Raw genomic sequence first — 24,972 nt, forward strand, 5'->3', positions numbered from 1 at the left:
GGGGGGGGTGGGGGGGGAACTGCTTTGTTTTGTCCAAAAGGCACTTGAAACAGCTGCCGTGATTTAGCAGTTAGCAGAGGCTCAGTAGCCCTTATTGCAAGTGCACGGGTTGGCTAACGTGGGCGTAGTGAATGACATAAGCCTATCAAATGGTTTTAAATGAGCATTAAACGATTTGGCTTATCAGCGACTGAAAAAATGCAGCCGGTTTTCAATCCTCTCACGAACAGCGCTAGCAGACAGATGTGTTTGATTAACCTGCTTCAGTGGTAAATAATGTTTTTGGGGAAATCATTTGAGTCATAAAATGTTATTCTATCCAGAAGGCTTGTCCCTGTCTAGTGAAGTCTCTTAGGCACTACTGAAGTTCTCTCTCTAGTGTACACAGTCCCCGCCCACCCCCCCCGCCCTCCCCAGAAGTTATTTGAGGCCATGACTGGAGACCTCTCAGTCGTTACTTGCCAGAACTGTAAAATTAGAGTTGACCACGCTGCTGGACGTGGGAGCGCTGAACTCAGACGTGTGTGGACCAGGTGAGGACTGTTCAGGCCAGTAGGTTCACCCTTCAGTTCAGATTTTACATTTTTTCTGCTCTAAAATGTTTGGTTTTATTTTGTCAGCGGTCTTTGTTTAGGTTTTGATCACGGCCATCCCAAAGAGCACAATCGTGGTGGTGTGTCTCCATCTGGTGGAGACGGTGAGATTGCATGGGCTGCATCAAAATCTCCCTGTGATTTTCTGTTTTTTTTTTTTGTCTCCCCCTTGAGGTGACATTGTCCCCCTCTTCCCCAGTTGAAAGTTTTGTTTTTATTGGTTTTTTTGTTTGTTAGTTTTTTTTAAATTATGAAATGTTCTGAAGCCATTTTCATTTTCACACTGGACTGCTGGCTGTAGTTGGTTGGGTGGGTTAATTTATGTATATCAGCGTTACTTGATATTTTAATTGGAATGTGTCCTACATACAAATACATCATCGTCTCTTTCTATTGAACTTTAAAAGTGCGTCCTGGTTTTCTTTTGTTGTGGCTGTGCTTCTCCGTGGTGAATTTTTGTCATTGTGAGTCGTATTGCAGTATCTTCTCACAAGTGTGAGTGTTTTCACTGTGTGTGTCAGGGTGTGAACCCCCTCCTTTCCCCCCCGCCACCTCCCCAACAGACGGGCACAGCGAAGACGGCTTAGCTCAAGAACAATAGGGTCCTTTGACCAAGACGACGCCCCCAAGACATGTGGCCTCCTGTCACCGTGGCAACCCCCCATGGGATAGAAGGCTAGCTGACAGCTGGAGGGAGAAGAGTTTTTGTGTGTGTGTGTGTGCGTGCGTGCGTATGTGTGTGCGCGTGTGTGTGTGTGTGTGTGTGTGTAAAGGCCGGGGTCCAGTTCTTTCTGTTGTGGTTCTCTGTGTCACTGGCTGCCCCCCCCCCCCCGTCTGCACCGCACGCATCGTCCCGCACACTCCCCAGCTGTCCCCGAGTCTGTTAATCTGACACACCACACGGTCCCCAAGACCTACGGACATGGACATGGGGGTAGCAGAACTACCGTCAATTTCGTCTACAGGGCCAGCAGGAGACTCACACACCTGCAAACTAATGTACCACAGACCTATTTTTATTCTATTAAAAAAATTTTAATTTTTTTTAAAAACCTCAATGTGCACAAGATGAAGTTCTGACGCTGGGAGGCCACGGATATTTAAAAAAATGTCATTTAAAAACAGAAAATGTATCTGCCTTCAAACGCAGGGATTCCCTTTCAGAGAAACTTCGGTATAAAATGGTGGAACTTGTCTCGCGGAATATTAAATGGGGTGTAGATCTGCTGTTTTTTAAAAAAAATAAAAATGTATTAACTTCAAAGTGAGTCTTTTTTGGTGTGTTTGGTAGAGTTCTTGGCCAGGAAGGTGAAACTTGCAGCCGTACATTTTGAAATGGACCTCGCAGTCAGGGCTTGAAACCCCCCCCCCCCCCCGCCGTCAGGGCTCGGGGGGGGGGGGGCCCCCACGGTCCCTGCTCGCACTTCCTGTCGCTCCCCAGGGGCCAATCAGGGTGACCTTTTCCCATTTCTCCTGCCCTCTGACATCACCACACATACTGTAACGCCTAAAGAGAAAGTGTGTTGGAGGCGGAGCTACGCTTATTTCTCTCATATGATCCTGGCCAGGCTCACCCTTGACTGCTGATTGTGACCATGGACCTGGGGTGGGGGTTGGTATCTATTATTGCAGAATTGGGGGGGCATTGTTTAATTGAGGGGGGGGGGGGGGGGCTCCTTTCCAATATTTTACCATCTTCTCTTGGCCCTTATCCGGTGACATGGCACCGGAACCTTCCCCATTTTTCCCTTATATGTGCAGTCCTGACCATGGCAGCTCAGAACTGCGCTCGATCGCTGCGGTCCGTGCGAAGCGGCCTGCAGTCGTGCCTGCTGTGGGGACGCGGGAAACGGGCCGAGCGGTCACACAGCTGGTGGGTGAAGCGCTCCGCCTCGTCCACAGGCTGCTTCTCATTTTTTCATGGTGGTGGGGTGGTGGGGTGGGGGGGGGGGTGGTTGAGCAGCCTTATCTATTATTAATGTGTAAGGCAGCGTCATTCTGCCTCCGCACAGCATGCGTGTGACGAGCGGGTGGTGGTGGGGGGGGGGGGGGGGGGGGGGGGGGGCGGGTGGGTGTAAAGAGGCCAGGGCGATGGTTCCAACCGGGGTGGGGGGGGGGGGGGGGGTGATAATTGTGCTGATGTGTTCCTATGTGAAATGCCAAAGAGTAGCATTAGCCAGCCAGCCAGTGAACCTGTACAGTGAACTAGCCCTGACCCTGATGGCGGTGTTTACTTGCGCATTGGAGCTCGTGACGCGGCTCGCCGCGTATGCCGGCGGGATCGAGGGCCGGCGGCGCCCCGCCCGTTTAGAGGGAGCGGCGGATTAATCTCCCGCCGTTACCGTTGAGCGACGGTAGCGCCATCCCGCCAGCGATCGCTCGCGTCATAAAGAGCACACGGCTCTTAAAATACGACATTAATGAGCGCCATTATAAACGCTGGCCTGCCTTGTTTTTCTTTTTATTTTTTTGCCTGGTTAGACATTAGGATTGGGGTGGGGGGTGGGGGGGGGGGCAGGTGGGGTGGTTGAGGATGTGAAATAAAAACAAAATTAGGAAAGCAGGAGCAAATGGAGTGCCTATCTGCTCGTCCCGTGTGGTTCATTGACCGTTTAACACTCGCCGGCCAATAAGGGCGAGTATGAAATTTCCCGTCACGAATAATCAGCCGGTCTGCGCTTCTGCGATCATCGCTGACCTTGCGAGGTTTTTATCGCGCGCCGCCGCTGGAAGGAAGCGGAGTGTTCCGGCACTTTCACGCACGTCCGTCTCTTAAGAGTCGGGGAAACGTTCGTAGGATAATGCGCAGAACCTCGATTAGTGAACGCAGGGACTCCAGGCTTGTAGACGAGCATTCGTGTCTCTCTGGTTTTGCAGTAACTCAGGTGGGGGGGGGGGGGTGCAGTAAAATGCTAGTGTAACACTGTTGGCGTGTGTTATAACCATTTCCCCCGGTGGCAGACACTGCTTTTATTATTATTTTTAAAAGGATTTAGACCTTTGATGGTTTAATTTAGAAGGAAATCCCTAAACCAACTGTAGGCATGTTACAGGGCGATGGTTCCCAGCCCTTTTAAGCCGTGACCTACTTAATGAGCGAACGCTGTCTGTGACCCCTGACCTTATTAAACTGCAGCCTTAATGTTTTCAAGATTGAGATTTTTAAAAACTATGCGCGTGTCAAAACAACTGTGTGTACAATTTAGCAACTCGTGTTGAACTAGTGTTACAGTATGTTAGTTACATGAAATGTTAAGCACATTAAGCACATGTAATATCTCATGACCCTCTTAAACTGCTCCAGTGGTCCACAGTTCGGGAATCGTTTGTAAAAAGCTCGTAATAAAAAATAAATAATTCCACAATGCGCACATTAAATCATTATTCAGGCTAATCAAACTGCAGTGTAAATGAGGCTTTAGCTGAGAGATCACACAATGTTTCAAGAACCAATATTGACACTCAAACACTTCCTATTCAAATAATACTCGTGTTGAATGTGGTTGAGAGTTTGTTTTTCAATCATTTATAATAATTGCTCACACCCCTCTTCAGAGCCACATTGTACACAGTAAGAAAAGTATGTACTTAATGAACAATAGAAACTAGAGGCTTCACGAATACATCAGCAACACAAATAAGGTTAAGAATACTGAGCAAGGTAACAACAGCAGTAAGTCACCCAGGATTCAAACTGGCAACCCTCTGGAAAAGTGTCCGATTGTGTCTCGCGCAGGGCTTCTAAATCGGGTCAGCAGCTCCTGTTGGGCGTGACATTTTTAGCTGGTGAAAATTTTTTCTTCTCAGAATTGCAGGCCTGCATCCAGAAACCGAAGTCTGCAGTGACAGGCGAAAGGCAATATGGCAGATGCCTCATCTCCACAGTCAGGGGTCACGTCAGATCAGCCAAATGAAGACGGAAGGGAGGACAGCACTTCGGAGGACCTGGATGCGGCCCAGGTCCTTGCCTTCCTGCCGGTTTAAATCTTAAGACCAGCGGTGGTCTGGAAGCTCGTCATAGTGAAACGACAGGAAAAGTTCATTCCCTCTCCTTCGCAAAAAGAGAGTGAATTCTCTAAAAAAAAAGTTCACATCCTCTGCTGCCAATAGACCAGGTGATTAATGCTATTGAACACAGTCAAGCCACCGTTTTCCCCCAAACCCCTCGGACTCAAGAGATCACCGTATGGCCTACACGGTCTGTGCAAAGAACTGACAGGTAAGTATAGGCCAACCCTCATTCTGTTGAAGGGACGCATTTGAACTGTGTTCTGGTATGATGTGGGTCGGCCGATGATGTGTTGTGCGAGGGGTGAGACTGCAGCGATGGCGAGAGAGAAGATTCTTCATGCCGCGTTTGAAAGGAGTGAGTTGACGCTCATTACATTACATTACAGGCATTTAGCAGGCGCTCTTATCCAGAGCGACTTACACAACTTTTACACAGCATTTTACATTGTATCCATTTATACAGCTGGATACATACTGAAGCAATTCCGGTTAAGTACCTTGCTCAAGGGTACAACGGCAGTGTCCTTACCCAGGAATCGAACCTGCGACCTTTCGGGTACAAGCCCAGTTCCTTACCCACTGTGCTACGCTCCTCGCGCAAATGGCAGCTGCTGCACTCTCGGGTCTCGGGTCGCGGTTACCCTCCTCGGTGTGGCGGAGAGAGCTGGCGGCAGACATTGCGGTTAAAGTCCTCCGCTGCTGGGCGGGTCCTCAGCCGGCAGCGCCGCAAGGCGACGCGTAGCCGGTGGTTGTGTCGCCCTCTCTAGCGACCCCTGTTGGTCGAGCGGGCGTCTGCGGTCTGGCTCTTGGTGTGCCTGTCACCAACTCGTGTTTGCGCAAGCAAAGCTGCAGTATGGAAAGAAGCAGCCGGCGACATCGTACTTCAGAGGAGAGCGCGTGCTCGTCCACACTCTCGCGCATCATTCGCACAGATCGCAGCATGAGCGAGCCTGTATGCCATTGGGTGTTGCAAATTCGTGGAGAAAAGCATTTTTTAAGAGCAGAGGGAGATTAAAGACCTCGGTTTAAAGAAGAACCTGCCCATTGCAAGACGGCACCTTGAACAGAGAGCTGTTTGAGGAATGGGGGGTGCGACGTTAAGTCATTGGAAAGAAAAATATTTGTGGTTTGGGGGTGGGGGGGGGTAGTGACCCAGAAGGAGATGGAGGGAGTGAGGAGTGACCAGCTGGTGCCTGCTTGAGCTGCGGAGGACACGCACCCTCCGGCTGCCCCCGTGGCACGCAGAAAGGGGGGGTCCAGCCGGCCGTGTCACCTCAGGTGCACCCCACCTGGCAAACGCTTCCATTCCGGCCCTTTCCGCGCGGAAAGTCGCCGCTTCTGTTCCGGAACTTTCTCCAGACACACTTCACGCCTCGCTCTCAGCTTCGCAGAGGCCAAAGGAGGCCACAGCTCGACTGTGCAAAGGACAGGGTGAGCAGAGTTCACAACCTGACTGGACAAGGAGTGGGGGGGGCGGGGGGGCGGGGGGGGGGGGGGGGGGGGGTTGAGGGGGTGACCTGAGGGTAAAGCATGGCTGCTGCACTACGGATGAACTGTAGCATGACGGTGCTCCGGTGTCCTCTTGAACTTTTCGAACGCCACGACCTCTCTGCACTTCAACGTGAACAATCTGCATTAATGCGGAACCTCTGCTACGTGGTTTAGCCCCGTCTCAGAGATACATGCCTGCAGTGGGTAGTGACCAACTGACAAGAGTTTCCACTCGTGGAAGAGAGACCGTTAAGGCAAAATAAAATCCACTGGCTGGATTTGGTCTTACAGATGCCAAAAAAAGTATCTTGCCTGTGTGATAAAAAAAAAAAAAAGTAGTACATTGTAATTGGGCATTTTATGGGATTAGTGTGAGCCAAGTGAGTTTGATACCATGTGGTCACTGAGAAGAGGAATATGAGCTTGTTCGCTTTCACAGAGAAAGTAGGTGTGCTAAAAGAATTGTGGAGACTATCATGTTAAGGAAGTAGGCCATTGTCATTGTTACTGAAGCCTGCGTAAAACCACTCCTCACCTTATCAACAAAGACCTTAGGACCTTAAAGCAACCAGGAACTGCTAGTTTTTGTTACATTTCTTTTATAATTCCAATTGCCTGCTTATGGATTGAAAATATATTTATGAGTTCTTTTAAGGTAACAGGATACAAAAATAAACAATCAGTTTCCTATTACTCAATCCTTCCTGTGTTTCAGTGAGACGTTTGTTCAAAAGAGTGCACTTGTAGGCACTTCTGTATAAGATTATGTAATCTTTTTTTTTTTTTTTTTTAAGAGCCATGCTAACAAAAGACTTGGTAAGAACTTGGTTGAAGGGCACTTATTTTTGTGGGGGGATTGTACATATGTGGGTGGGTGGAGAAAGGTGGTACTCTCTGCACTTCAGCTGTGATAAGAGCTGGCCCAAACCTCAGGCTGGAGGGTCAGTGTCCAGGCGAGCCCCAGGCTTTTTGTCTCCTGCAGGCCGAACGCACTTCACCTTCCAGCTGCTGTCTGTCCCTGTTGGATTGAGGAGGGGAAGGGAATGGGGGATGGGTGAGGGTGGGGGTGTTTTGGGGAGGGGAGGTGGTTGTGGGGGTGGGGGGTTTCAGCCTAAGCTGGACAGGCCTGGAAATTTCCGTTGTGTGTTTCAGCCCATTCCAGGATGGGTGTGTGTGAGAGAGAGAGAGAGGGAGAGAGAGCTAGCGGTGGGGTTGGGGTTTTGGGGCTTGGCGGTGTGCCAGTCACAGCAGGAAGCTCCCTGGTTCACACGGACAAAAGCAGCCGTAGCGGACCAAGCTATCTGCACAGCACTCAACAAAAACCTCTCCCCTCTTCCCAACCCCCCAACAGGAACTGTGCACAATTTGTCCCTCTGCAACATTGAACTGATTGACTGCAATCACTCACTTATTCAGTACACCATCATGACCGAGATTACCTTGATATGACATTATAGTGCACATTTGTGAAGCACAAAGATGGATACCACAAAGGCGATAATGCTAATACGATTTTTTTTTAAAACTAACTGCAATTAACCAAATGACAAAGTAATTATTACTGTTTAGTGCACAATTCTGTTTTTACGGTCCGTTTAACGATGCCTTCAAACCCATTTCCTTTTTGCTGGTTACTATGTAGGTGCAACTGACCAGCAATCATCCTTCACTGACCCGCCATTAAGAGAACCTGGTCATTTCTGAGCTAAGTTGTTGCAGGCACTACACTAGCATCCAATGAATTAAATAGCAAATGCGTGAGTCTGCATGAAATTGAAATGTGATACAGTAACAGTCTTTTCCCTAGAGCTTTGGGTCCTCTGCTTCATTATTAATTTTTTTTTCTTTTTTACTCAAATAAAAAGCTCAATTAACCTAATTAACTAGGAATTTGGTTGTAGCAACAAAACCACACATACGGATGTTTTCCTGGATGGCCAGAGGGATATCCTGGTGTGGACTAAGCATTTTCCACTAATGTCATACTTTTATTTTAGAATGCATTGAAATGCGTAGTTATGAAACTTAAAAACTGTAGGAAGTGGTATGCATTCAAATTAGCTCTCTGTGCATTGATGCAGTTCTCTTAATTACAACACGTAAGTTGTGTGTGTGATACAAATCAGAGCCTAATAGATGATCTCCCATTCATTCAGACAACCCTTCAATACTTTGTTTTTGTGGTTGCACTCAGAGCTTTTCTCTAGAGTAGTATTGGTATTATTAATGGGTAGTGAAGTGACAGACGGTTCTGGAAGCACACAAAGAATATAGTCTTATGAATTTTATTAAATCATTAACCATTGTCATGCAAAGAGTGCTATCAACAGAGAAAATCAGTCACTACAAGTGGCGTGTATTAAGTATTTGAAACAAAAGCAAGTAACATGCAGTAACACTTATACACCAATTTATATAATCAAGAACAAATTATGCTTTATTTCCAAAATCCTTAGAATATAATACATTGTATTCATGATTATTCATGTAGCCTATTTAAATGGTTTATTTGTTGCTTTGTTAACACAAAGATAGCTTTATTAACATAAAAAACACTTAATTGTATGTGTCCATAGTGATTGTTAAATTTGTACTATGCATATTATATAGTAATATATAACACAATTATATAATAATGCATTATATTTATTTATATACTTTGACCTTCGCTACATCAGCAAGAAAAACGCATTCTGGTATAATGTTCTGAGTGGGAATAAAATATCAAATTGATAGTAGCCTATACCTCATTCAAAATGTAGGATATTTAATGAACTTGGTATATGTAAACATTGATTATATATTTATTCAGATAACGCACGCACCAGATTAAAGAGCGTTTCAGACACTTCCCTGACCTCATAGCATGTGGAGCAGTTATCTAATTAGTTTAATCTTATCACTTCAGATAGCTAATGCCTGAGAGGCACGCCTGTGAAATGCGGAATACGGGCGGGAAAGGACGTGTGTGTGTATTGCACACAGCAGGTATTGCACATTATCATCCGTCTGAATGGAACAAACCGACCTTAAATGTGTGCGGGGGAGCTCACTTTAATAAACACGCCAGTTAGCAAGCTTGTTTACTGAGCAAGCGGGCTATTTGTTTAAAGGAGGCATCAGTTCACTCGCTAGCTCTAACAAAAAGAGGGATGTCTGCGATGCAATGTCGATCCAAACAGAAGGAATGGAGGGGGCTCCCTTTGATCTTTAAATACCCTCTAACATTAAAACCACAATCCGTTGCTTTGATTTTTTTTCTTACCACGTCGCCAGCTGCAGGAAAAATTCAGACGGTCCCTAACGTTCCCGTATCGCTGTGTGCGTGCACACCAGAGAAAGCGAGACACCTATCCTTTTTTCCGCTTCACCATCTGTCCTTTTCTTCCATTTCATGTGTACAACAGATATTCACCCTTCACAGTTACAGCCTCCTTATCCACACCCGCCCCTTGCTACCTCTCTCCTGGCCTCTCCACTGTGTGCACGGATTGTACGATGCAGACGCTCCCTTGGCCCGAGCTGCTTCCCCCTCCCCCACCAGCCGAGCTCCTGTTTCACTCAAAGATGGCGTCAGCTTTGGAGCCTCTGGTCTCTGGCTGCATTTTTGGTCTTGTTGTTGTCTCTGTTTCGAATGATTTTTGGCACATCCTCCCCGGCAACTCGACTCGAAATTCCGGTGAGTAGCGAGGGATGGGGGGCATATTTCTCGGGGGGTTTCCGACCCTACCCTTTACAAACCTTAGCTGGACCCGTCCTGGCTTTCTGGGAACCGCGAGAGGTAGAGGGAAAGGGGTACGGAGAGATGAAGAGAGTGAGGGGGGGCGCGGGGGGGTTGGCGGTGGTGGTTGTGGCGGTGGTGGAGAGGGGGGGCGCGAGTGAGCCGAGGCCTACTTCGCTCCAACGGCCTTGTCTTCACCGCACCGCAGGCGCTACGTGGGAGGGTGGGTGATATAGGGAGGAAGGAAGTGGAAGGAGGAGGGGGGAGTTAGCCAGCCGTGTGCTGGGACGCGACAAGCGGGCAGGTTTTGTACTCATAACCGAGGCTTAGACCGAGGCCGAACCACCATATCGTCCGCCGCTAGTTTAGAAGAAATCCGTATTTTTCTGGAACAGGCAGACACCTTCAGTGGCCACCAGTACATTGTGTCTTTGTAGGCCGTGCAACCGCGATCTCTCAGTGGGTAGCGAGCTAAGCTAAATGGAAAACTGCCCGTGCGAGGGTTGCCTGTTATTGTTTGAAACCTCGGGCGTTGTTGGAATCACGTCATTGTTGATTGGATCGAGGTACTATTTCTCCGATCATGTGCTGCACGTTTCCCTCTATTTTTGATAGCTAATTCGCATGGGTTGAATCTTGTTTCGAAAGGTTAGTAGCCTGCTATCTGACTAGAAGTGTAACATTAGCTAGCTGGCAATATGTAAACAGTGTGTATGTGTGCGTGTATGTGCATGGTAGACCCATCGTCCCGGTAGAGGACGATGAAAACAGATTTAAGAAATCACGATTTTGTTGTGTTTGTGTTTTCGATTATGCATGTGATTGTCATAGACAGCTGTGTTATTTTGTAAAGTCACAGAAATATTGCACTTGCAGCCCAAAGCCCAAAAAACAAGCGGGTTTGTAAATATAGCCACACGACTAGCTGTGCACGGGCTAGAGATTACCGTTGTGAACAATGTTCAGACGTGCAGCTGTAGATTTTGAGAAGGTTTGTTTCCTTGATCTTGTCTAGTGTTTTTTTTTTAAAACGATTATTATGCAGCTCAATATTGTTTTGATGACCAGTAAGTTGAAATTGAAAGTACAAGTGAGCCATGCTCTGCTGGTTAGTCATTAATCGGTTCCCATTTCCCTACTACAAACAGACAAATACGTGGGCTTTTACTGTTTTGATTTGTGACAGATTTAAAAACGCCGCTGGAACTTCATAGGGCTGCTGTCCAGGTTTTGAAAGCGGACGCATTTAGGTTTGCTGTCAGCCGGTAGGGTTGTAGCAATTTTATTGGAAGTGACCTCACAAATTGCGATGAAGTACACAAAACATTTGCCATGTGTGTTTGTGTGTATGTGTTGCTTTTAAAAAAATCTGTTGCCTTTACATGAAACTGTTTTAGTTTGAGCAATTCATAGTTGTCTGGTACCGTGTTTTGTTAAATTGACGCTTTCTAAGAAGTTATGTCCACTGGGGAGTCTGGGAAATGTAGTTCAGGGTCTCCTAGTTACCTGCACAAACCTGCTGAAGGTGCTCCTTTGAAGTGAATGAGCAGGGCAGGTGTGGCATGCAGAACAGACGGGTAGGGGAACGAACTTGGTTAGGGCGAGCACGGAAAAAGCGCCCTCTTTGCAGACAGGAGCCGGGCATGGGCAGTAATGTGAGCTGACCGTGAACCTGCCATGGGGTGGTAGGACGATGGTGTCCGGGCACGTGCGGTGAACCACGCTTGCTCCAGGTGATGCAGCGGGGTCTGTGTCCGCCGTGCTTCCGGATTGATTGCTTCCGCAAGCGGCTCCTGCACGGGTGCTGCTTCAGTGTCCCTTCGCTGGGTGTAATGAGCGTGCCGCGTTTTTTTGTTCTGTAGGGGGCATTGACTGCATGTTTGGGACGGTGTCACCTGTAGATTTGCATGCAGATCTTCAACGTAGCACATAATTTCCTAAGTTGCAGACGGTATTGCTTTTTTAAAAAATGAGTAGGACCACATTCAGCATGTGAGTTAAACTGTTGACTTTTCCGGAGTGTTCCCATTTGAGACTGTGGGGTCCTAGCGGCAGGCTGGGGGGCGTGTGACTTGAGTCTGGTGAACCTGACCCTGCTGTGTGGAGGGATGGACAGCTCCTGTGTTGAATAAGTAACTTGAGTTTACTCTGTATTTACGCTTTGCAATGTGGTTGTTTTGGCAGTCACTGAAGGGACTTACAGAAGTGTGTTTCCCATGGTAGGCAAGCACTACGTCAGCCAGAGATGAGCAGAGTTACAGACCTGTGTGTGTGTGTGTGTGTGTGTGAGACTAACCCTGTGGTCTATGTCTGTGACTGTGTGCATGTGCGTTCACACCTTACTAACCCAACGGTTTGTGTGTCTGTGTATGCGTATGCATGCATGCGTTACTGGCCTCACGGCGTGTCTGTGTGCTTTGTCTGTCTTTGTCTGTGTTTGTGTGCGTGCATGTTTGCGTGCAGTACTGACCGCGGTATGTGCTTGCTGTGTTTCTGCAGGGTACGCGTGCTGCTGAAACGCAGTCGGCATGAAGGTGATCAGCCCACGCTGCTCCCTGGGGTGAGATATCTGTTCCACAGCAGCCAAGAGAGGAGAGAAAAAAGAAGGGAGAGAGAGAGAGAGAGAGACAGGTGGATGAGGAGGCAGAGGAGGAGGAGAACCGGAGCAACCCAGCGCCGCGCCGAGAGAACTCGCTTCCATCAACTTCCTCCACGGGAACCTGCACAAGAACTTTCCAGAATCGACTTCTTCCACCCGACTGCGGCCCCTCCCTAAACTCCCCCAGCGGAGACCAGGGTTCTGAAACCGCGTTTCGCAGTCAGCACTAAAATACATCGGGCCTAAAAAAAAAAATATTTTGTTTTGGTACAGTTTCTCCTGTCGCCAAGAAAGGGGAACTAAAGCCGCAGGTTTGCGGTTTGGCGCCTGAGGCTCCTGTGTGCAGGCGCTTTGCATTGTGGGAGAGCGCTGGTGCAGCCTGCCCGTAGGCCCGCCAGCGGGGGGTTTTTCGGGGACACGCACGGCGCACAGCGGCGGCGGTCGGAGAGCAGAGCCCCGTCGCTCTTCGTCTTCTCCCGAGCCCTCCCGCCGGCCCAGCTGGGAGAGGGGGCGCGGGCGGTGCCGGTCCGGTCGGCGTTTTTTGGGGGGGGGGGAGGGCGGGGGGAGCCTGTGCTATGGTGAGTTGCTTCCTGCCGGGCTGCGAGGGACTCTTAGTGCGTCCCCGGGACAAAGGATAGTCGCCCGGCGGAGGAGAGAGAGCAGGAGGAGGAGGAGGGGCGGAGGAGGAGGAGGAGGAGGAGGAGGAGGAGGAGCGGGTGGCCCGTGTGCGGGACCCGGGCGCGGGACGCGGGACGCTTCCTGGATGGGCGTGTCGTCGGGCCGACGCCGCAGCAGCAGCAGCCAACCGTCAGCCATGGTGAAGCTGGCCAACCCGCTGTACACCAACTGGATCCTGGAGGCCATCAAGAAGGTGAAGAAGCAGAAGCAGAGGCCCTCGGAGGAGCGCATCTGCAATGCCGTGTCCATGTCCCACGGGCTGGACCGCAAGACCGTGCTGCAGCAGCTGGAGCTCAGCGTCAAGGACGGCTCCATCCTCAAGGTCTCCAACAAGGGGCTCAACTCCTACAAGGACCCCGAGAACCCGGGCCGCCTGGCCTTCCCCAAGCCCCGGAGCGGCGGGGGAGGGGGAGGGGGCGGGCCCGGGGGGGGAGGAGGAGGGGGCGGGGGCCACCCGGGCCGGAAGCCGGGCCTGGACTGGAACAAGCTGATCAAGCGGGCGCTGGAGGGCCTCCACGAGCCGGGCGGCTCCACGCTGAAGAGCATCGAGCGCTTCCTGAAGTGCCAGGCGGACGTGGCCGCCTACCTGTCGGGCAGCAGCTCCATGGGGCCCGTGGTGTTCCACCAGCAGCTGCGCGTGGCCGTCAAGCGCGCCATGGCGCACGGGCGCCTGCTCAAGCAGGGGCCCCTGTACCGCCTCAGCGGCCGGGGGCCGCAGCCCGAGGGGCCCTTCAACATGTCGCTGGACTCCCTCCCGCCCGTCCGCCTGCTGCCACACGAGAAGGACAAGGTAAGAGGCCAAAAACACCCCCTCCCCCCACCCTGTACCGCCCCGCCTCACCTCACCCTGTGACTCCGCACGCTCTTTTCACACTAAGCCCCGCCTCCTCAGGTCGGGAGGCTGCAAAACAGGAAGTCGTCCTCCTTTCAGTGTCCAGGTGGAACTCCCAGGTCCGCTGTACGGTTTGTTAGCGCTCGCGGGCTAGTTTCAGGAGCAAAATTGTGATCGACACCGTTAGCTGGAAATCTTGACTCTTGGCACTTTTGAAAGTGGAACTAGGGAAACTTTGTGTGTATTGAAGTTTTTTACAGTGGGAGTAAGGCTCAGCAGCACAAACTTTGATGTGATTGGTCAGATTAAGACCATCTCGGGTAGGTAAGCAATGTTGAGCACACTCAACAGATATGCATCAAATGACATAAACAAGGCTAAAGCATAACCTCGGCCCTCAGGTAATGACTGGCGATCGCACCGTCGGTGTCATGGTCTCGAATAGAAGGGATTTTTATTTTCCCAGCCACCCTTCTGAATGGTACGTTTTGGTGACGCACTCTCTGTGGCCTGTTGTGCAGGCTGATTTTATTCTGGGCTTTCTTTGCGTGAAACCGTCTTTTCCAAATGGCTTTCTGCGGAGTCCTGCTGAGACATGCCGCTTGCCTAATTTTTATGGAGCTCTTTTGAGTTGTTCTATCAATGGAAAGTGTAGCCCTTCTCCATTGAATGCTCCTTTGTTTGCCTCGGCGAGAACAAGGAGCTGGATTTGATGCAATTATGTGTTTATTGAAAATACTCTACTTCGAGTTTCATACCCTGTCTGACTGAGCAGTCGGTGCGTAACTCTGAAGTCTTTGTGATTTTCTTGTGAAGTACAGGTAGAGGTTTTTATTTAGGCGTATAAATGCCTTGGAGTTTCTTCACAGCAGTGGCCTTTGAAATTTGAAAACGTCTCAGCAGTAAATTTTCTTTGTGTACATTTTAAGCAAACGCTGTGAAAAGGCGCGTTTTTGAGGGCTTCCCTGCTTTGTTGTCGTCGACAGTCTCGTGTCTCTCCGACGGAAGAACGGCACGTGGCTCTTTACCGAGCGGAGCTCCGGGGGAACCCGAGCGGAGTTAGCGTTAGCGTTAGCGGGAGACCAGCGTGTGGAGTTTTGGTTTCCCTTTCTCACAGAGGCCCGTGGCTGCACGAGAGCGAGCGAGCGAGTGAGAGAGCGAGGAGCAGGGCAGGCTGTGGCCGGTCGACAGGGCTGCAGTCCAGGAATAGGAATCAGGGGGGGGGGGCGGAGTCACGTGGGACGCCCGCGGTCCCCGCCCAGCACATGGCAGCACCCTTTCAGGGAACGAGGGAAGAGCGCGAAGGAGAGGAAAGGGGGAGGAGAGAGGCGAAGCAGGAAGAGGGCTGTCTACTGTCCCCCCCCCCCCCCCCTCCCCCCGCACAGACACGGCGCCAACAGGCGTGCCCGCTCGCCAAAATCCAGCAGACAGTTGTGCTGCCGGGGGCTCCGCCCACACGCTCGTCTCCTCAGCCAATCAAACCCCAGAGCCCGCGGGAGGACGGGCGCTCAGACGCCCGCCATATTGAGTGTCAGCGGCTCTGCTTAGCCGTGTGCAGCCCGTTACTGCGACGCATGCGCATTTCCTGCGACGCGCATTTCCCGCGCCCGCTTTGAGCCGTCTGCACCCAGACCCTCCTGCAGGCCGCGCGGCCTCAGAGTCCGGAGAGCGTCTGCGCTCCGCCGTCCCGAGCAAGCCCTCCTGCGCAGGTCCCTCGCAGCTGCGCAGTTCGTCCTGCGCGCGGTCACACTTCCCCTGACTCGCAACCGGAGGACAAAAAAAAAGGCCGCCTCCCTCTTTTCAGATCCTCGGTCCGGTCTCCGCTGGCTTCTTTCCAGGCTCGGCTGTCGGCAGCCCTGCAGAAAGGGCTGTTTGGGGATCGCCGTGCGGATTCGTGTTCTCGGACTCTCGCACGTTTATCGTTTCGCCGTGTGGAACGCCGGCCGGCCCGCTCAAACTCGACAGACGGGCCTTTCCGGAATGAGACTCTTTACAGCCGGAGACAGTCGGGAGAAACCCAAACCGCCGCGCGACTGCCGGGGCCTTAATTTGTCACAGGCCTCGCCCCGAACCATCTGTCTCCAGAGTCCGGCTCCTGGGAGGTCAAGCGTGCGGTGAAACTACTCACAACATCGTGAAAAAGAAAGAAAAAAACGTTTGGAACAGTAGTCACATATTTCGGCAGCTCACTTTGCTTTGGGTGGCAGTGTAATACAGTGCCGGACGATGCTTGTAACTCGGTGGTTGCAGGTTTGATTCCCAGGTGGGGCACAGCCTTATCCATAAGCGAAGGTACTTCAACGAAAATGCTTCTGAAAAGATATCTAGCTGTAGGAATGGTAGTATTTAAAATAATGTTGCAAGCTGTAAGTCTGTGTAAGCATCAGTTAAATGCCTAATTGTACCTGTAATGCAGTGGAATGCGTTTTGAAGAGCTCCGTTTAAAATATGAAACAAGCGTATTTAACTGGTATGGAGGCAGGCTAGCGTTTCGGCCGGGGGGGGGCAGGCTGCACGCAGGTGCAGCGTGGTTAGGGTGGTGGCGGGGGGGGGGGGTGGCGTCTGCGTCCATCCACAGTTGCAGCCCTGCCCCCGCTAAAGAGAGGTGTGTGTGCACTATGCTGTTGTGCTCCATTCACACACAGCCCTGACTCGCTCTCTTTCTCGCTCGCTCGCTCACTCTAATAGGGGGTCATTGCCGGGCCACGGGTGGGGGGGGACGGAGTCAAACAGAGGTCGCGGATATATAGATACCACATCTCATTTCTTTTCCGGACACCACCACCACCCCCCGCCCCCCGCCCTCCCAGAGCAGTTAGGATGGGCTCCTCCATGGGGAGGGACGGGCCAGGCTCTCTGCACCCGGGGGGTTTGTGTGGGAGTCTGCGTTTGGCGGAAAAAGATCCATCTCGCCTTTTACCGCCAGATGCGCTGGCTCAGGATTCAGTTCTGCTCTACTACCACGGTTTACATGGGGGAAGGGGATTAGTCTCCAGCGTGGTTTATATGGGGAGAGGGGATTAGTCTCCAGTGTGGTTTATATGGGGGAAGGGGATTAGTCTCCAGTGTGGTTTATATGGGGGAAGGGGATTAGTCTCCAGCGTGGTTTATATGGGGAGAGGGGATTAGTCTCCAGTGCGGTTTATATGGGGAGAGGGGATTAGTCACCAGTGTGGTTTATATGGGGGAAGGGGATTAGTCTCCAGTGTGGTTTACATGGGGAGAGGGGATTAGTCACCAGTGCGGTTTATATGGTGTAAGGGGTTTAGTCACCAGTGCGGTTTATATGGGGAGAGGGGATTAGTCACCAGTGTGGTTTGTATGTAATTAGGGGATTAGTCACCAGTGTGGTTTATATGGTGTAAGGGGTTTAGTCACCAGTGCGGTTTATATGGTGTAAGGGTTAAGTCCCCAGTGCGGTTTGTATGGGGGAAGGGGATTAGTCCCCAGTGCGGTTTATATGGGGAAGGGGATTAGTCAACGGTGTTGTTTATATGGAATAAGGGGTTAAGTCGCCAGTATGGTTTACATGGAGTAAGGGTTAAGTCTCCAGTGCCGTTTATATGACATGGGGCGAGTGGTCTGATCAGATTTTTTCCCCCCCGCCCCATCCAGGAGGATGATGGTCTGGGCAGGACCGCTGACCTGTTTAGGACTCAACTGCCCGTCCGCTTCTCGTTGCCTGCCCTGCGTTTTGTTTCGCTTTTCGAGGACGTTTATCACGCACCTCGTAAACAAGACACACCTGGCAGTTATTTTCCCTGCAGGTAACAGAGCAGGTACAGACAGCGAGACAATCAGGTCCGCTTTACGGCGAGTTCGCCGCGCGCAGCGTTCACTTCCTGCCGTTTCCGCAGCTCACGTGTGACCTTTATGAGCCCCGAGGGCCCCGCCCAGACGGAACCTGGTGCCGCGCCCGGAGTCCGTGCCACGGCAGGTGTGGAGGGGGGCGTCTCCGTGGCACTCAAATTAAACGGGCTGCGCCCGCCAAACCCGCGCCGGTGTCGGCTCCCGTTTCGCTCCGAAAGAAGAATTATAAAATCATCTCCGAAAAATCTGAGAATCAGGGAAATAAAATGTGGTATCTCTGTAAACGCATTGACTCATGGGAAATGTATTTTATCTCAGTACTGCATTTCCCACTTGCGACCTTCTCCTCTCCGTGTTTGGGGGGGTCAGACTCTCTTGCTGTTGGGCCGTACCCATTTTTCCCTGTTTGTTTCCAAGGCAACGGTTTTGGGAAATGTTCCAGGGCGCCCCGCTTTCTCTCCCCCTCCCGCGCGTCAGTGCTGCGTTCCTGGTCGCCGCGCGGGTCCTCGTTGGTTTCGGGTCCGTGCTGCAGGCGGTTCCTGTGCGGTGCCGGGGAGCGGCGCTCTGGAGTCCTGGTGCTGGAGAGCGGCTCGGCTGCCCGTTTCCGTTTCACTTTAAAGCCCTGAGACCGAGGGGCTGCTGGGGGGCTCGTGCTGTTTTAGCGATGCCTCTAGCGTGCGTGTGCGCTCTGTGGTCTGGTATTTAAACTTGGACCGTGCCAGTGCTGCCTCTGTGGCCCTCACGCCCAGATGGGTGGCATAGTTAGCGCTAGCGTCACCTGAGGTCGGGACGGTTTTAGGGGGACGGGATGGCTACGTCTAATCACACACCAGGGCCCGGGGCTGCAGGTGCTGGGGCTCTGGCTCTGGCTCTGGCTCTGGGTCCAGGGCTGCTGACCCCTCCGGCGTGGTTTTGGCTGCCCCTCGGCCGTGGGCCGGTACAGGTGTCTGTACCTGAGGGGGGTGAGGTGTGTCAGGCCTCTGGCTGGCTGTATGGGCGGAAGCAACCTTTCAAAACACGCGTGGAAAATGTGACATCTGCAGCACAGCGCATCCTCCCACTGGTAACAGTAGCCGGGGTGTGTAATGGAATCTAGGGGTCACACGTCTACCCATTCTTGCATGCATGCTTGCACGCACACATGCACACATGCACTCACACACACACACACACACACACTAATGCACTCACGCATCTAGCCGGCCACTCACACACGTCCTGCCATTCTCTCACAAGCATGCACGCACACACGTGTAGCCATCCTCACGCGCATGCACACGCGCCCCGTGGTTGGATTTAGCCCAGGTCGAGCTGGAATGTAGGCTGGGATTGATCCCCGCGGCGCTGAATGGCGGGATTGGGAACGCAGGCTGGGATTGATCCCGGCGGCGCTGAATGGCGGGATTGGAAACGCAGGGTGGGATTGATCCCGGCGGCGCTGAATGGCGGGATTGGAAACGCAGGGTGGGATTGATCCCGGCGGCGCTGAATGGCGGGATTGGAAACGCAGGGTGGGATTGATTCCCGCGGCGCTGAATGGCGGGATTGGAAACGCAGGGTGGGATTGATTCCCGCGGCGCTGAATGGCGGGGTTGGGAACGCAGGGTGGGTCACGGCCGTCCGTGCTCCGGGGCGGGAGAGACCGCGCTTTTGGGATGCCGTGCGTTCAGCGGCCGGCCTCCCCAGCTATGCTCCCCAGCTGTGCCCCCCAGCTATGCTCCCCAGCTGTGCCCCCCAGCTATGCCCTCCAGCTATGCCCCCCAGCTATGCTCCCCAGCTATGCCCCCCAGCTATGCTCCCCAGCTGTGCCCCCCAGCTGTGCCCCCCAGCTATGCCCCCCAGCTATGATCCCCAGCTGTGCCCCCCAGCTATGCTCCCCAGCTGTGCCCCCCAGCTATGCCCCCCAGCTATGCTCCCCAGCTATGCCCCCCAGCTATGCTCCCCAGCTGTGCCCCCCAGCTATGCTCCCCAGCTGTGCCCCCCAGCTATGCCCCCCAGCTATGCCCCCCAGCTATGCTCCCCAGCTGTGCCCCCCAGCTATGCCCCCCAGCTATGCCCCCCAGCTATGCTCCCCAGCTATGCCCCCCAGCTATGCTCCCCAGCTATGCCCCCCAGCTATGCCCCCTAGCTATGCCCCCCAGCTGTGCCCCCCAGCTATGCCCCCCAGTGATGCCGCGTTTAACGTGACACCCGTTCATTTCCACGCCGGGCGAGCGGGGCTGTTTAGCCGCGTCCGCCAATTGAACCACATTTTCATACCGGTCTCGTTTCCGAGTGGAAGTCGGAATGCTTGCAGTAAGAACATTTTGAGGCCAGCTCTGATGTTTGTGTGTCTGAATTGAAGTGTTATCGTTTCGCTTTCAGAACGGTGAAAATGTGGCCGGTTTTGTTTTGCCCTGATGTATTGGTATTTCTCTGAGTGGACTGGACGCTATTGTCAGGGACGTCTGTAGAAACCCAAGCCTGCGTCTTGGCTTGCACGGCGAGGCTCCGTTGCTATGCGGAGACGGAGGAAGCTTAAGATTGTGTTTCTCCTGTCAGAAGACTTTCTCGCACACCTGTTCTTCCTCCGCTCCTTGGCTGCTGTGTGCGTGCCTGCGTTTGTGTGGGTGTTTGTGCGTGCGGGCACCTGCATATCTTTTTTTGTGCGCGTGCACACAAGGATTGTGTGTCTGTTTGTCTGCCGGTGTGTGTGCACGCATGTCTGAGAATGTGTTTGTCTGAGTGTGTGTCTGTCGGTATTTGCACGTGTATTTGTGTGAGCGTGTGTGTGTATGTGAGAGAGTGCATGTGTGTGTGACCGTGTGTGTGTTGCTGTACTGTGATGAGTGTGGTTGTTGTGTTTCAGGGTCGGGTTTGTTGGGGGAGAGATGGGTTTCCCATGTTAATAAGATCCTGGAGAAGATGCAAGAACAGCAGGACTGCTTCTGTCTCTGTTTCTCTCTCCCTCTGTCTCTTGCTGTCTCTCCCCCCCCCTTCCTTCATCTTCTCTCGTTCTCTCCATCCTTACACACTCCCTTTCTCTTGCTGATGTCCACTTTGGATGTCGAGGCATATTGATCACATTGATTTACATTAACAATGTAAAGCAACAACGCCATCGGTAACTAACTGTTGTCATTACTGGAAATGAGAAGCCTATGAAAATTTGAAAACAATTATGTTAGAAGCACACTCTGGATACCCATTTATGTGTACGTGTGTGTGTGTGTGTGTGTGTGTGTGCGTGCATGTGTCTGTGTGCCTGTGTGTGTGTGTGCATGCATGTGTCTGTGTGCCTGTGTTTGAGTGTCTGTGCGCGTGTGTGTGTGTGTCTGTGCGTGTGTGTGCGCATGCGAGTGTGTGTGTGTGTGTCTGTGCGTGTGTGTGCGCATGCGAGTGTGTGTGTGTGCGTGCGCGCATGAGAGTGTGTGTGCGCGTGCGCGCATGAGTGTGTGTGTGTGCGTGCGCGCATGAGAGTGTGTGTGTGTGTGTGTGTGTGCGTGCGCGCATGAGAGTGTGTGTGTGTGTGTCTGTGCGTGTGTGTGCGCATGCGAGTGTGTGTGTGTGCGTGCGCGCATGAGAGTGTGTGTGTGTGTGTGTGTGTGCGCGTGTGCGCATGAGAGTGTGTGTGTGTGTGTGCGCGTGCGCGCATGCGAGTGTGTGTGTGTGTGCGGCAGACAGAGACCGTGTGATCTAAGACCATAACGGTATGAAAGATGAGCTGGCTGTGCCTGACGCCACCTTTACCGACTCAATAAAAGGACACTCCACAGCTTCCAAAGACACTCTGTTTTTTTCTCTGCCTCCCTCCCTCCCTCGCTTTCTCTCTCGCTCATACCTCTCTTTCTCTCTCTCTGGATTGGAAGTGAAAACGTGATGCATGCAAATCTTTTTCACGTTTCGCATCGCGGTTTTTCCCCTCTGTACAGTTACTCTGTCCAGAGCCCTGAGAAATCCAACCGGTCGCTTCTCGACGGCACGTGTTGCCATCGTAATTGGGTTAAGGGGGGATGTTAAGAGACCGTTTAACAAAAAACAAGTAAATAAAATAAATGCCCTTCGGCGCAGGACGTTTTCTTCAGGACCAGGCTCCGGTCTGTACCCCCAAATTTCAGAGCCCACAGACCGAGGCAGGGTTAGCCAATGGCTGAAGGGAGGGCTTTTCGGGTGCTTCAGACAGTCAGTTTGCATTTCAGACTGAAGGAAAATGGCTGAGCTTCAGTGGGCAGTGAAGTGCAACAGCGTCCCGGGTTGGGGAGGGTTAACTGGCAGGAATGATTGAGGTGTTGGCTGTTTGGGGGGGTGTGGAGGGGGGGTTTGGTCCGGCCCCCTCCCTCCCTGGCTGCAGAGGTGTCCCCTCGTTGGGCTCGGTCTGCCTCACAGAGAAATGAAGGCTATAAATCACCCTCTCCTCCCTGCCCAGACCTGCTCTCAGCTATGTGCAGCCCCCGCGGAATGCCTCTCCACCTGCCCCCCCACCCCAAACAGTCTGCTCTTCTCCCCTCACACTGCTGCTCCCCCAGACCAGCCTGCTCTTCTCCCCTCACACTGCTGCTCCCCCAGACCATCCTGCTCTTCTCCCCTCACACTCCTGTTCCCCCCCAACCATCCTGCTCTTCCCCCTCACACTCCTGTTCCCACCGACCATCCTTCTCTTCTCCGCACACACTCCTGTTCCCCCTGACCAGCCTGCTCTTCCCCCTCACACTCCTGTTCCCCCAGACCATCCTGCTCTTCTCCCCTCACACTCCTGGGGAAGGGGGGAGTGGTCTTTACCACTAAAAACTCCCAGAAACCTCGTCTCTCGCGCGGTTGCGGTGTTCCTGCGTGTCTCCTGCGTTTCTCCCGCGCGTTGTCCAGGTGGCCTTCTGCCGCTGCCGCTTTGTTCCTCGGAGAGATTTATGAGGTTCGGCGAAGGTGCGCTGCGCTGAAAACCCTGCCTCTGTGCAGGAAACGCCGCGCGGAATGGCGGTAAGGGCAGAGCGCCGCCGCCGCGCGCCGCAGTCCCCCTGTCCCTCTCACTGCCGACCTGGCGAGCTCCGCTGGCTGTACCGCGGCTCCGCGTTCGGCCCGGTGGAAAACGCCCCGCCGGGTCGGTTCTGACCCGCGGCGAAGAACAGGGAAATCCATAAAAGAAAAGAAAATGAAAAGTCCACTGTGCCAGCGTTCTGCTTGCATTTAGGGTCGAGTGTTGTGGAGGTGTGATGTACTTCCTGTGAGAAGCGGCGTGTATCCTGATGTAGTGCGTTTCCGTACATTACTCTCATCCCGGGTCTCCTTGCCTGGGTTTGGCGGCCGTGTGAATTAAGGTGCTCGTGTCTCACGCGCGCCCGAGCGTCCTGGTTTGACTGCGCTGAGCTGCGATCTCATTGGAGGCTGAGGTCGGCTGATCTGCTGAACGGGTTCTGATAGGAAGGGGATATGAACGATTAATCGCAATTAGCGGATTGTTTAAAAAGGCTTGCAGGGTGTCTCCGATGTTGCTGAGCTCATTAGAAACCACGGTGAAGCGGAGTTTCCTCTAAGGGTGGCTGTGTAGTGTAGCGGCTAGGGAATCAGCCTTGTGGAGGTTGCAGGTTCCAGGTAAAGCACTGCTGTTGTCCTAAATCTGAACTCTTCTAGCAAAGCATCCAGCTGTGCAAGTGGATATAATGTACAGCAGCACAAGCTATTCTAGACAAGGGCGGCTGCTGGACAAATGATGTCATGTAATGTGGCGATTTGAGAAGTCTGGGCTGTGGTTGACCCTCAGAGGGAGCGAGAAAGACACGCACACACACACACACACGCACGCACACACACACACACACACACGCACACACGCACACACACGCACACACGCACACACACACACACACACACATACGCACACGCACACACACACGCACACGCACACGCACACGCACACACACGCACACACACACACACGCACACACACACACACACACACACAGTCCAGTGCAGTCTGGTCTCGGCTCTCACCCGAGGTCGGTCTGGCCGCCGCCTTTGTCCGGCGGGCAAACGAATGTGGCCGTTTTCCTCCGACCTTTGACCTCTGCCCCCGGTCTGTCCCGTCACCCCGGGAGACGGGGCTTCAGCGGGTGATGGAGTGGCGTCCAGCCGAGCCGTTACCGCCAGCGCTGACAGACCTCCACAGCTCCGGCCACACTGAGCCCTACCCGGGAAACTGCTGGGTTACACACCAGTCTGGGAGGGACTGTCCCCACAAGTTACCGACTGTCCCCACAAGTTACTGACTGTCCCCACAAGTGACTGACTGTCCCCACAAGTTACTGACTGTCCCCACAAGTGACTTTGCTTTGAATCTCCATACAATACCCACATATTTAGCAAATCAAAAGCTCTCGAAGGCAAATTTTGTTTTGTTCAGTTTGTGTTAAAGGATTATTATGGAAGTGAGTAGTGTTTGGAGAAGTTTTAATTTAATTGAGGGTAAGTGCAGGGTAGATCAGTGCTTGGTTCGGGTGTTCTCTGAAGGAGGTGGGTTTTCCAGTCTGTGGCGTGCGATGGCCTTCCCTTTGCGCACCAGGACAGGACAGGGTGATGATTTTGGGTGTCCGGCGGGCCCCCGTGGAGACGCCGTTGCGAGGCGACCGGAGGGGGGGAGGGGGGGCGAGCTGTGGTGTGCGGTAGCGTGATTAACACCGTTCCTGGCTCACCTTACGCACTCTTTAGAACGGAGGAAGGGTGTGTTTGGACTGCAGGATTGACCTTTACCGCTGCATTATGGAAATGTATACCTACATTGGGCAGGGTAGAGGTAAATCACTCTAGACCTGTGTGGTATTGGGGGGAATAATAGAGGTGGATCAGGACGGACCTGCAGGGGGACTGTTTAGTGCCCTTTTGGAGGCTCGTCTGATTTGGGCAGAGCTCTCGCTCCTAGACTCACAGAGCTGTGCTCCACTGCTCCTGGACATATCATTCCCCCACACGCCTGAGCTGATGAGTTTCTCTCTCTCTCTCTCTCTCCCTCCATCTCCTGCTCTCTCTGCCCCTCCTTCTCTCTCCCGCTGTCTCTGCCCCTCCCCCCGCCCCTCTCTCTCTCTCTCTCTCTCTCTCCCCCTCCATCTCCTGCTCTCTCTGCCCCTCCTTCTCTCTCCCGCTCTCTCTGCCCCTCCCCCCCGCCTCTCTCTCTCTCTCTCTCTCTCTCTATCTCTCTCTCTCTCTCGCACGCTCATTCGTTCGGTCTCTCAATTTCACTCAGCTTTATTGGCGTGTCATTACACTGTTA

At 52.6% G+C, this 24,972-nt stretch overlaps 1 protein-coding gene across 2 annotated transcripts in view; it reads left to right on the forward strand.

Moving 5' to 3' along the window:
- Positions 1 to 9,628: 9,628 nt before the first annotated feature.
- kat6a (K(lysine) acetyltransferase 6A) overlaps positions 9,629 to 24,972 on the forward strand; it is a 37,700-nt gene continuing 22,356 nt past the window's right edge. The window contains exons 1-2 of one of the 2 annotated variants that reach the window (XM_035378602.1): positions 9,629 to 9,774; positions 12,316 to 13,883. In XM_035378602.1, coding sequence (XP_035234493.1) covers positions 13,179 to 13,883 — 705 coding nt within the window. In that variant the 5' untranslated portion in view covers positions 9,629 to 9,774; positions 12,316 to 13,178. Of the gene's footprint in view, positions 9,775 to 10,064; positions 10,383 to 12,315; positions 13,884 to 24,972 lie in introns of those variants that run through there. The other variant, XM_035378603.1, reaches the window with a different exon arrangement.

The sequence above is a fragment of the Anguilla anguilla genome, chromosome 10 (assembly GCF_013347855.1).
Source record: "Anguilla anguilla isolate fAngAng1 chromosome 10, fAngAng1.pri, whole genome shotgun sequence".
Classification (NCBI taxonomy): Eukaryota; Metazoa; Chordata; class Actinopteri; order Anguilliformes; family Anguillidae; genus Anguilla; species Anguilla anguilla.